The sequence below is a fragment of the Musca vetustissima genome, unplaced genomic scaffold, assembly GCF_032173495.1.
Source record: "Musca vetustissima isolate MV318-11 ecotype Yass unplaced genomic scaffold, APGP_CSIRO_Mvet_v1 utg5888, whole genome shotgun sequence".
In the NCBI taxonomy this organism is placed as follows: Eukaryota; Metazoa; Arthropoda; class Insecta; order Diptera; family Muscidae; genus Musca; species Musca vetustissima.
Window position 1 is genome coordinate 373,491 of NW_026885167.1, and position 11,200 is coordinate 384,690.

At 33.7% G+C, this 11,200-nt stretch overlaps 3 protein-coding genes across 7 annotated transcripts; 1 reads left to right on the forward strand and 2 right to left on the reverse strand.

Annotated features, from left to right (window-relative positions):
* Window positions 1–64: 64 nt before the first annotated feature.
* LOC133332309 (dynein axonemal light chain 1) lies at window positions 65–678 on the reverse strand. The gene is made up of 2 exons (XM_061540712.1): window positions 413–678; window positions 65–355 (listed from the first exon to the last, which is right to left on the reverse strand). The coding sequence occupies exons 1-2, from the start codon at window positions 674–676 to the stop codon at window positions 65–67; spliced, it is 555 nt and encodes a 184-aa protein (XP_061396696.1). The 5' UTR covers window positions 677–678.
* Window positions 679–1,381: 703 nt separating this feature from the next.
* On the reverse strand, window positions 1,382–4,223 carry LOC133332291 (uncharacterized). 5 transcript variants are annotated; one of them, XM_061540693.1, is made up of 5 exons: window positions 3,945–4,223; window positions 2,187–2,299; window positions 1,918–2,120; window positions 1,707–1,857; window positions 1,382–1,647 (listed from the first exon to the last, which is right to left on the reverse strand). In XM_061540693.1, exons 2-5 carry the CDS (start codon window positions 2,242–2,244, stop codon window positions 1,499–1,501), a joined length of 561 nt encoding a protein of 186 aa, XP_061396677.1. In that variant the 5' UTR covers window positions 2,245–2,299; window positions 3,945–4,223; the 3' UTR covers window positions 1,382–1,498. The 5 variants fall into 5 exon arrangements, 2 of the variants coding, with proteins under 2 accessions (XP_061396677.1, XP_061396676.1); XM_061540692.1 differs by lacking the exon at window positions 3,945–4,223 and adding an exon at window positions 3,395–3,693; XR_009754414.1 differs by lacking the exon at window positions 3,945–4,223 and having other exon boundaries at window positions 1,382–2,120; window positions 2,187–3,693.
* Window positions 4,201–10,875, forward strand: LOC133332299 (lipoamide acyltransferase component of branched-chain alpha-keto acid dehydrogenase complex, mitochondrial). Its single transcript, XM_061540702.1, has 5 exons — window positions 4,201–4,249; window positions 9,296–9,449; window positions 9,511–10,099; window positions 10,165–10,635; window positions 10,703–10,875. The coding sequence occupies exons 1-5, from the start codon at window positions 4,201–4,203 to the stop codon at window positions 10,862–10,864; spliced, it is 1,425 nt and encodes a 474-aa protein (XP_061396686.1). The 3' UTR covers window positions 10,865–10,875.
* The last annotated feature ends 325 nt before the right edge of the window (window positions 10,876–11,200 follow it).

An 11,200-nucleotide genomic window follows, 5' to 3' on the forward strand; every position in this document is an offset into this window, starting at 1 on the left:
TTCAATATATATTTTTTTATTTAGCTAAACTATTAATAAAAATAACTAAAACCAAACCGAACGTCTAATCTCCTCTAATAACCGGTTCACCATCTAATTTCTTAAGATTTGGTAAACGTCGAATGGCTTCACTGCGAAATGTATTCTCTTCCATTGATTCATACAGAGGATTACCAATGAAGGAAATCTCTTCCAATTTAGGAGCAGCACCCATACGATTGAACTCCGCCCAATCTTTAATCGAATTATTAGATATATAAAATACCTTCAAAGCCTTCATAACTTCAATGGGTTTAATTTTCTCTATGACATTATAGCTAACCCATAATTCCTCCAATGTGTCGGCTAACGGTTCCTGAAAATATTTCAAATTGTAGATTTATATGGTAACCTTTCTTGTTTACTCTAGTACAATTCCACTGATAGCCTTTAAATTATTTCGCGCCAAGGAGAGTATACGCAAATTTTTCAAATTGCCAATTCCGGTAATTTTTTCAATCATATTCGAAGATAAACTTAATTTACGACATTCCAGCAATGTATTAAGAGTACCATCCATTTTCTCAATTGGCGGCCATTGAAATTGTAAACCAATATCGACAGCTTTGGTTGAATCTTCTTTTGTACGTTCTTCCCATTTGGTTAAGGCATCTTTGATTGTTGTCGCTTTAGCCATTTGAAAATTTGTTTTTAGTTTAGTATATTTTTTGAAAATTGTAACAACCCTGCAGCGAGCAGCTTTAGTAAAATTGTAGTGTTTTACTGGTGACATTGTCGCTAGTACTAGTGAAAAAGTATACCACAACCAATGTAATTTCCTATGGACATTTAACATAGGCTTGTCATAGGAGAAGTACCAGTAGACCTTGACTATATTGACTAAGTAGTTCTTTTGGGACTATATGGTGACATTTGAACCAAATAGTCACTAGAAAAAGATTATATCTTTTGAGATTATGTGATGACGTGTATACCAAATAATCACTACATTATATTGGGTTTCCTGAGCTATATGTAGACATTTGAACCAAATAATCACTAGAAAAAGATTAGATCTTTTAAGTTTATATGGTGACGTTTGAACCAAATAATCACTGCATTTTATTGGGTATCCTGAGCTATATGTAGACATTTGAACCAAATAAACACTAGAAGACCATTAGTCCTTTCGAGATCATATGGAGGCATTCGAACCAAATAGTCATTTGAGATTTTTAGGAAAATGCTTGTAATAGAATAAGTATTTAACAACGTTACATTTTTAACGCAGTTATTAAGTAACAAAAACAAAAGTAAAGCACAGTTCAATCTACACACAATATATTTAATTAATCTAAAACAGTCTGCGAATTTTAGGCAAGGTAATAAATTAAGAAATGGATTACATATATAGCTCACTTTTTTCAAGGCTGGCCAAACCTTGTCTTATTTTTAATAAAACTGAATAGTGTTAGAACTAGGATTTTAAAATTATATAGTATAACATAAAAACATTCAGTTAAATTTGTGGTTCTTCATCATTTTCATCTTGTTCCTTTTCTTCGGTGCGCCTGCTTCGTTTGTTGATCTTAAAATACTTTTTCTTTTGGCGTTGGAACGCTGCTCGTAAAGTCTTGTCAGGTAATTTATTAAATGTTGATATAACTTCTGTTTTATAAACTATATTTTAGCATTACTTATTTGAAACAAAAACAAACACGTTTTACCTATTATGGCGGCAAGTACATTACCAAAATCTCGTAGACCTTTTTTCCCGAAAGTTCCGTCAACATTAAAATCCATAATAATATTTCTTCCAAATACTTTATGCAAATTACGTTCAGCGTTACCTGCAATGAGATTTTTCATTTGTCGAGTCTGCAATTGTAAAAATTGTTTTAGTTATGAATTTGTTATTCCCAAAACGCAGATACGTACATATAGATCTGCTTGTGTTGCGAGAATTCGATCAAATTCTCGAAGTTTTTCTTCCGATTCAATTGGAAAAATTGTCATAATATTGTCCACAAATGCGTTCTGAGAAATAACACGATCCAGTAAAACTTTATGCTCCGCCAAAATATCAATAATCGTGTCTAGTTTTCTGGCATTTTCTTGGCAGGAAGAACATTTTGCATTAGCTATCAAAAATATGAACTCAATTTTGTTATACTGTTAAAAATTTAGTGATAATCTTTGGAGATTACCTTGTGGAGCAAAATATTTCATTTTTCCTTTGGAAGGGTTGGCATTTTCGTTCGACATGTTTATGTGCGGGAGTTGTGTACTTAGGAGGTAAAAATTTGTGCTTGATATTTCTCTGGAAAGCAGGAATGTAAAATGGGCACGATTACAAAATCAGAATCAATTGGCAAGCATACAAATTTGAACTGAATGTCTTTAATACAAAATGTCTCTTTTTCCCCTAGAGTCAGATTCGTTTTGAAAATACCAATCTCACAAGAATTCACCGGTTCTTCGTAGAAACTTTCTAATGCCAAAATTCGACTGCCTTCAATATATATTTCGCCCTTTTTCTTTATATTATCAATTTTTATTGGAATGCATGAATTCACCGCGCAAATATTATCTGGTTCTTTGCAGGATATGTAGCAATCATTTACAAAAGCTCCAACGATAACACCTTTTTCATATTTTAACCCATCCTGAATAGTGTTGACAATCATGCAATTTTTTTCCTTTTGAATAATTTGTTGAAAGATATGTGATGGTTTTCGAACATGTTTTTTCAGTGTTTGCAGTTTATTTTCAAATGCATATGCAGAAAACGAAATAAGGGGACCATACTTTTCTGCGCAAGAAGCCAAATGAAGCAGATTATGAACGTTAAAAGAAATGCTGTTCGAACCAAATACAGTTGAGAAGTTCTCGACAAATAATTGAAGCAAATTATTAGCTTGAACAATATTTTGATCCATATGTCGTGCATTGTTAAGAAGTCGATAAGCACAATGTAAAGTTAAAAATTCATAATAAATATCTTCGTGTACATTATTATAAAGAGCAATAATTCCTGTATAAGCAAGGAACTGGTGAAATTCAGTCGCTTTCCAATGACAAAGATCATCTAAAGGCCTGGGTTTTCTTGGGAATTCCCTTGGAATGTATTTTTTAAATTTCACCAATTCAGAAGATATTTTTGAAATATTTTGTTTTGAGGTTTTCTTTTCAGTTTTATTATGCATTATTCTGGTTAGCATTTTTTTGGTGACTCCGAGGTCAATGAGATGCATGCTATCTAAAGGAGTCTGATTTATCATACCAAATCCAATTTCTTCGAGAGGAGTTTTTTCTTGAACATTTGGGAATGGTGGCATGGATACTTTCGCACAGCAAAGTCCTCATCGGAGATTAGGGAACCACTCTCGCTACTATAAGTCAAGACATTGTTTACCTTCTTCGCAATTTGAGTACACTTGGTGCAGCCATGTGTTGATGTATGTCCAGGAACTCCACAAACGAAAGCTTTTGCTGGTGCGTCACATATTAAGCAACGAAACTTCAATTTTAAATGTTTTTGTTGTATGATAAACTGACCTTTTAGTAGAATCACTTCATCAATGAAGTCTTTCAAATACACATTCACACTACCCGGCTTGGTGTTTCCCAAGTATAATCCAACAACAAACGGTTTTGTTTTCTCCTGAATATTAACGATTCTGCAAAGGATTGGCCACAATTGCACACGAGAGCTCTTTGAAGGATTCGTTTCCATGCACCACTTTTTAAGTTTGTCCCGCAACATTAATTTCGGAACTGCAAAATCTTCCATTCCATTTTCCACGAAATCATTTATAAAATCTCCACCGTTTGACACAAATTCACTTTCACTATTTTCTTGTTCACATTGCAAACTTCTGTTTTTATACAATATTTTTTGTTTTTTAATTAATCTTTTATAATTTCTTTTACTCATTTTGTTTATATATTTAATAAATAATCACCTTTTTAACAATAAAACACACAAAACAAATTAATTGCCGATAAAAACGCGTTGTTTCGATGCGATCTACAAAAAAATTACATAAAAATGTGTATATATTCAATATGTTTTAATGACAATAAAAGAAAAGCCAACTGTCGACATTGTCAGTAGAAATACACTACAATCAGTGTCCCAAACCAAACTCTACTCGTAAATTGTTGAAATTTGAACTAGTACAATTGTCTGTAGAAATAAAGTGGTAATATAAGATACACATGGATCTTTGCTCGCAGCAGGGAAAGAATCGTAGTAATGTTTTGAATAGTATTTTATAGTCATAGAAATCACGTGATAAGTAGTATGTATTATTTAAAAATCCACTCCAAATCGAAAAACGCAAAACCATGCTTAAACAAAACCCTTAGCTCATAATTCAAAACCCATATATAGATTTTCTTATACTATCATAAGCTTTCAGATTTTGGTCGTTTCGATTGGTTCAAGATTTTAGTGATGCATATTGTAATAGTTCGGTATTTTCAAGGTTTTAGCCGCCAACCGAAGTGGCAGTTAATTTCGGGTTCATGGAGGTTTATAAATATCTTTGCAGATTTGAGATTCATATTTTGAAATGTTTTTAGAATTAAGTTTCCCTTGAAGATTCCCCATCCTACGTAAAACATGCCGGATGGATAATGCTCGATAGTAAAGTATAAAATGGTGCGACCGAAATAATATTGATCTTTCGAAATCGATAGTTTTAAGACAACTTCAAGAAGAGGCTATATAAGCTTTAAAGAAATATCGCTTTGTTCAGAGGTTTTCAGTATGGAAATAATGTCATAACGATGAGGGCTTGTATATATATTAGGTTTGGAAAAAGAGATCCATTGTTTTTATATGAACTGTATGACTTTGTTTAACATGCCGGTTTATTGTATAATTTGTTGTCATTTTAAAGCTATCTTCATAATGCCTCTCTCGAGTCACTGTAGATGTGTGTGGCCTAGCGTTGTCCTGGTGGAACACGACACCTCTCCTGTTGGCCAATTTTGGCCGTTTCTGGTCAATTGCTATCTTCAAACGGTCCAGTTGTTGACAGTAGAGATCAGAATTTAGCTTTTGGCCATATGGAAGCAGCTCATCATAAATAAACCCCTTACAGTCCCACCAAATGCATAGCAGAACGTTAGTTCTAGTTTGGCCACCGTGCTTGAGGTGCTTCACCGATCTTTGATCACATCGTTTTCGCACAGGGTTATCGTATGTGTGAAATGGGTCTATATCATTCCGTTTGACCAAGGCTTCGCAGATGGAAATTCGATCCATCCTATTTTTTTCTGTTAATTGGTGTGTCACGCAAACATCGAGCTTCTTTTTGAATCCAGCTTTGTATTATTGGCTCCTGTGCGATGTTACGACTGTTACCTCAAATTGATTCAGTTGATTATTGATTTGGGGCCTATATTTTAGGAAATATATATTTCCACAAGAAAAGAAATATATATTATTTTAATCGTAAGTCCATATTTTTCCAAAAAAGCACTAGGATGATTTTGTTTTCTTTTCAAACACGTGTTGTTATTTTTTAATTATTTAAATATACCTATACTAAATTCAATAAAAAATGCAATTTGACTAGGCCTCTATGCATTTTTAAAATTATTTTTCGGTTATAAAATCATTTGCTCTCAACATAGAACTCTCTATGGATCGTATTCTCTCAGTTTGTATTGATAGTTTGCTCCAACCCGCAACGTCAGAAAGTATCTTCTGATACCAGCTGTTACTGAGTGGACAAGTTCAAAACAACTTTATGTTAATTAATGAAAAAAAATCAGTGAGGAAGAGTGGAGAACTAGAAAGAACACGAAAAAAATATATTTCATATTTAGTTGCTTTCGTTTTCTTGGCTTTGGCGGACGTGGTTCTTCTCTGGGCATTTAGATTTGAATTGGAATAAAAAAGACAAAAACTAAAAACACAAATTAGTTGTAAATTAAAATAATATTAAGAAAAGTGTTTAGTGATCTATATAAAATCTAAATAAATATAATGTCCGCCCATATTTTGAGAAATCGCAATGCCGTGGCAGTTCTAAAAAAATACTTACCCCGCCAGTTAAACAACAGCAATCTTCTCAAAGTAATTTCTTAACTAAATTTTATAAAATATTGAATTCCAATTTAATTTTTGAAAGTTATGTTTTTTTTCTATTTTTTTCTATAAGAAAAATTGAAAGAAAAGAAATCTACATTACATAATTTGGTGATAATTTCTCCTATTCGCCTATTCGTACGTTCGTCGAGAATCGCTTGGAAAAAAATGCGTACAAATAAAAACATATAGAAAAAAATCTGACAGTTTTGCACAAACAACAACATACAAGTTGAGTGAGTGAACAGCAGAGCTCTCGTTTTTTGTGTGAGAGACAATAGCGTTATCTGTCTGTATGAATGGAACGACGAACAAATACAGAGAATGCCAATAAATATGATGATGAAGAAGACATAAACTTGACAACAACTTGGACTCCATGGAAAATAAAGACCCCCAAACATGTGTTTATAATCAGGTGGTAGCAACCGGCCGTGCCTCCCAATACTCTTCTGTAGTGACGATCATTCTTTGTTTTTGCACAACGAGTTGATGTTGTTTTTGTGGCAGTCATAGAAGAAATAGAGAGAGGGCGTGAGATTAAACTTATTTTTCTCAATTGTTTACGTCGGCTAGTCATTTGTTTTGACAATTGTATTTTCTAATCGCGAATTAACTGATTTAAAAATAGTTTCAATTACAAAATAATGAGTGAATTTTGATAAAAAATTTAATCGACTAATGGGCTTGTGTATATAAATAATATTTAGTTCATTATATTTGCGAGGGTGCATCTCAAATAGCCACACTATGAGAATGACGAAATATGCATAGATAATAATCTGCTGGCTCTACAATTATGTATTTCTCACTGGAATCAATCATTTGGAATAAATAGACTTATGCTTTGAAATTTTCGATAACTTTTCATTCAATTCTTTTTAACACAGATGTTCACCCAAATACGCCGACCGTTACTTTGCGTCGATTGTTAACGCTGCACTACGGTATAACTAATTTTAATTTTTCCTATCCTAAAAATCTCAAGAAAATAGAAGACAGAAGATCAGGATATCAGTTCCCTGTAGTAGAGCAGTACTGATTTGTTATTTTAAACATATTAGGTTGGGGAAAAAGAAATCCATTATTTTTATATGAACTACAGGACTTTACTTAACATGCTTCGGAATGTCCAATTTAGGTCAAATATTCACAATTTTCTTGTATGATTTGTTATCATTTTAAAGACGTGAGGTGCATCTTTAACATCAAAAAATTCTGAACGGAATCTACGAAACCAAAATTGCACATAATTGGCTGTTATCATAACCACAATTTTAGCCGCTTGACTTGAATTTTCGCCTTTGTCAAAGAAAAACTGTAAAATGTACCGAATTTTCTCATTGTTCACTTCCATTGTTCACTGTAACCCACAACTGAATGCACCAAACAAAAAAAAGCGAAATATTTTTTTACTGCAAAATGTCACCCTTCCAACGAGCATAAATATGAAATTGTTTGGTCGATACTTTACGAGAAATCAATCAGTACAGCCATCTGCCGAAAAAATAATGAATTTATTTTTCCGCAGCCTAATATTTCATTCAGCGTTTCCTGTGATATGGGCCTCCAAAGCTCTGCATGGGTATCTGAAACGGTTCATGGGAGAAATTCTTAAATGCTCGACCGAAGAGGAGATACTGTCGTTTTGCCGATTTTTGCTTCTGTTCATAGGATAAGGATTCCAGTGGAATTATTCTATTGAAAATTGTATCGCGTAGCCGGTATTGGCATCTGTTTAGAGGAGAAAGTGTTGAACACTCGATCGAATGATGTAAACCCACAAAAACTATTCTATTTGATAGGAGCATCTGTAACGTCGATGTAAGAGTCTCAATGCAATTTTTGAAGCCTATAATCCGTAATCCGATGCTTCAAATTGATACCAATATATAAGGCAAGGCAAAATTCAAGTTTGTCCGCGGTAAGCCACCTTACTTTCTGGGAGTTTCATAAAATTTAAAAATAATCTATCGATGTGGGTGAATAAGGAGTGTATAAGCTTTTTAACTCTGTTGGAAATGACAAATTAAAATATAACTAGGGAAATATACGTTCTTCCCAAAATATATAATGTCCCGGTAATCAGGATTCAAGAGATATCTCGTGTAAAAATTTCAATTCATTCGGATAGGTGGCCTTTAAGGAAATTGTTCGCATAGACTATCGCTTAGCCCATGTCCCAACGTTTCGTCTCAATATTTCGAAAAAAATTTAGAGTTAGCGATTGCTATATATGTAGATTGTGATCCTCGCCTAGCTAGTTTGTCTGTTTTTATACCCTTCACACTGTGGTACATGGTATTAGTCTTGGTGCATATGTTTGTAACAGGCAAAAGGAATCGAGATAGACCCATGGTTCCTTTTGAGAATATGCATAAAATCACTTTCTGAGTCGATTTATGCATGTCCGTCCGTCTGTTGATGTTGAATTGCAAACAAAGTACAGGTCGCATTTATAATCTGATTTGGATGAAATTTTGCACAAGTCACTTATATGGCCCAAAGACGAACTCTATTGAAATTGGAGAAAATTGGATCAGATTTAGATATAGTTCCCATATATATTTTCGTCCGATTTTAGGTAAATGGTGCACGAATTGTGGCATAGAGTACTGAATTAAATTTAGAATGATGTGTGCTAAGTTTCGTGAAAATCGGCTCAGATTTAGATATAGCTCCCATATATAGTTTCGCTGATTTTAGGTAAATAGTGCTCCAAAGTCCCTGAAAATCTTTTGATTTGCACGAATTTTGCAGAGTACTGAGTTAAGTCAAGCATGGTGTGTGCTAAGTTTCGTAAAACCAGTGCAGATTTAGATATAGCTCCCATATATAGTTTCGCCCGATTTTAGGTAGATTTGATAATTATTTAATAATTAATAATTTTTTATGGACATTTATTATGTGTGCTAAGTTTCGTAAAATCAGTGCAGATTTAGATATAGCTCCCATATATAGATTCGCCCGATTTTAGGTAGATTTGATAATTATTTAATAATTAATAATTTTTTATGGACATTTATTACCCAATTAGAAATTAAAATATGAGTTTTTTTTTAAAAAGATGACAGATTATAGGAATCGATGACTGATAGAGGACATAAATAAATGATTGTCCTCTAAAAAAGAGGACCTATGGTCACCTGTTCCATTGGGCATACATAAATTCCATTCTAAACATTTAAAAATAATCTGGAAAAATTCCAATAGTAATTTCATTATTTTCTTATATTTTTCTATTACAGGTCAATATCTTGCAAGAACAATTCCGTTGTTTACATTTAACACCATGTCTGGATAAAATTGTCTCATTCAATCTTAGTGATATTGGAGAAGGTATTCGTGAAGTTACAGTTAAGGAATGGTAAGTACCTTAGATCACAATACTCAACATTCAGTAAACCATATACATTTTTATATTACAGGTTCGTCAAAGTCGGAGATACAGTAGAGCAATTCGATAATCTATGTGAGGTACAGTCGGATAAGGCATCTGTCACAATTACCAGTCGTTATGATGGTAAAATTACCAAACTTCATTATAACGTCGATGATGTGGCTTTGGTTGGTAAAGCTTTATTAGATTTTGAAGTTGATGATGAAGAGGGTTCAGATAGTTCCGATTCCGATGATGAGGTAGCAAAAGCTAAATCCACAACAGAAGACAAAAAATCCACTGATAATAAACCTCAAGCTGCCACTGATGAAGAAGTAAATCGTCATATAACATTGGCCACCCCGGCCGTAAGACGTATTGCCAAAGAAAACAAAGTTGATTTGTCCAAAGTGAAACCAACTGGTAAAAATGGTCGCGTCCTAAAGGGTGATGTTTTGGAATATTTGGGTATGGTACCGGCTGGTACAAATATACCACATCCCACAATTGCTGCCAAGAATTTGCAAGCATCATCTGAATGTGCTGGCAAGGCTGCAGCAGCTCCCGTTCCAGCTGACCGCGTTGAGCCATTGAAGGGTGTACGCAAGGCCATGCTTAAATCTATGACGGAATCATTGGTAAGATGAGTTGTTTAAAATAATATTGAATTTTAAAATTATTTTATTCTTGTCCTCCTTCGCAGAAAATCCCTCACTTTGCCTATAGTGATGAAATCGATATGACCCGCCTTATGGAATTCCGTGACCAATTAAAAGATGTTGCCAAAGAACAAGGTGTTGGTAAATTAACCTTTATGCCATTCTGCATTAAGGCCGCATCCATTGCTTTAAGTAAATTCCCCATTGTAAATAGCTCCTTGGATTTGCAAAACGAAACTCTGATATACAAGGGTGCCCATAACATCAGTGTGGCCATTGATACACCCCAAGGTTTGGTGGTGCCAAATATTAAGAATGTGCAAAATAAAAATATTATGGAAATTGCAAAGGATTTAAATGAGTTGGTTGAACGTGGACGTAAGGGTACACTTACACCTCAAGATTTTGCCGATGGTACATTCTCTTTGTCGAATATTGGTGTGATCGGTGGTACTTATACACATCCCTGTATAATGGCACCTCAGGTTGCCATTGGAGCCATGGGTCGTACTAAGGTATGTTCAATGAAATCAATAAAAATGTTTTATTTCCGATTTTTATAACCCTAAATTAATTTTGCAGGCTGTTCCCCGTTTCAACGAAAAGGATGAAATTGTCAAGGCCTATATTATGAGTGTCAGTTGGTCAGCCGATCATCGTGTAATCGATGGTGTCACCATGGCCAGTTTCTCTAATGTATGGAAGAAATATTTGGAAAATCCCGCCTTATTCTTGCTAAACTAATTGACTACTAAGGCAAACGAACGACCTGCATCTACTTCCTAAAACTAAGGCTGTTGTGTTGCATTTATTTTCTTGAGATCATGGGGTCTCAAATTCTAAATAAAATTAGTTTTAAATGTTTGTATGTCCTTGTAGTAGAACCGGTTTACTGTAACTGTTTAAAGTGCATTTATATTTTCGTTTAATTTTAAGATTGGTTACAGTTAACCAAAATACGGTTTTAATTATTCAAACTCCCCAATGTTCCAGTTGTTTTTCAAATCTCTGTATTGGTTTAAGTGATAAAGAAAAAAAATAATAATAATGTTATAGAAATAAAATTGCATTTATTTACAG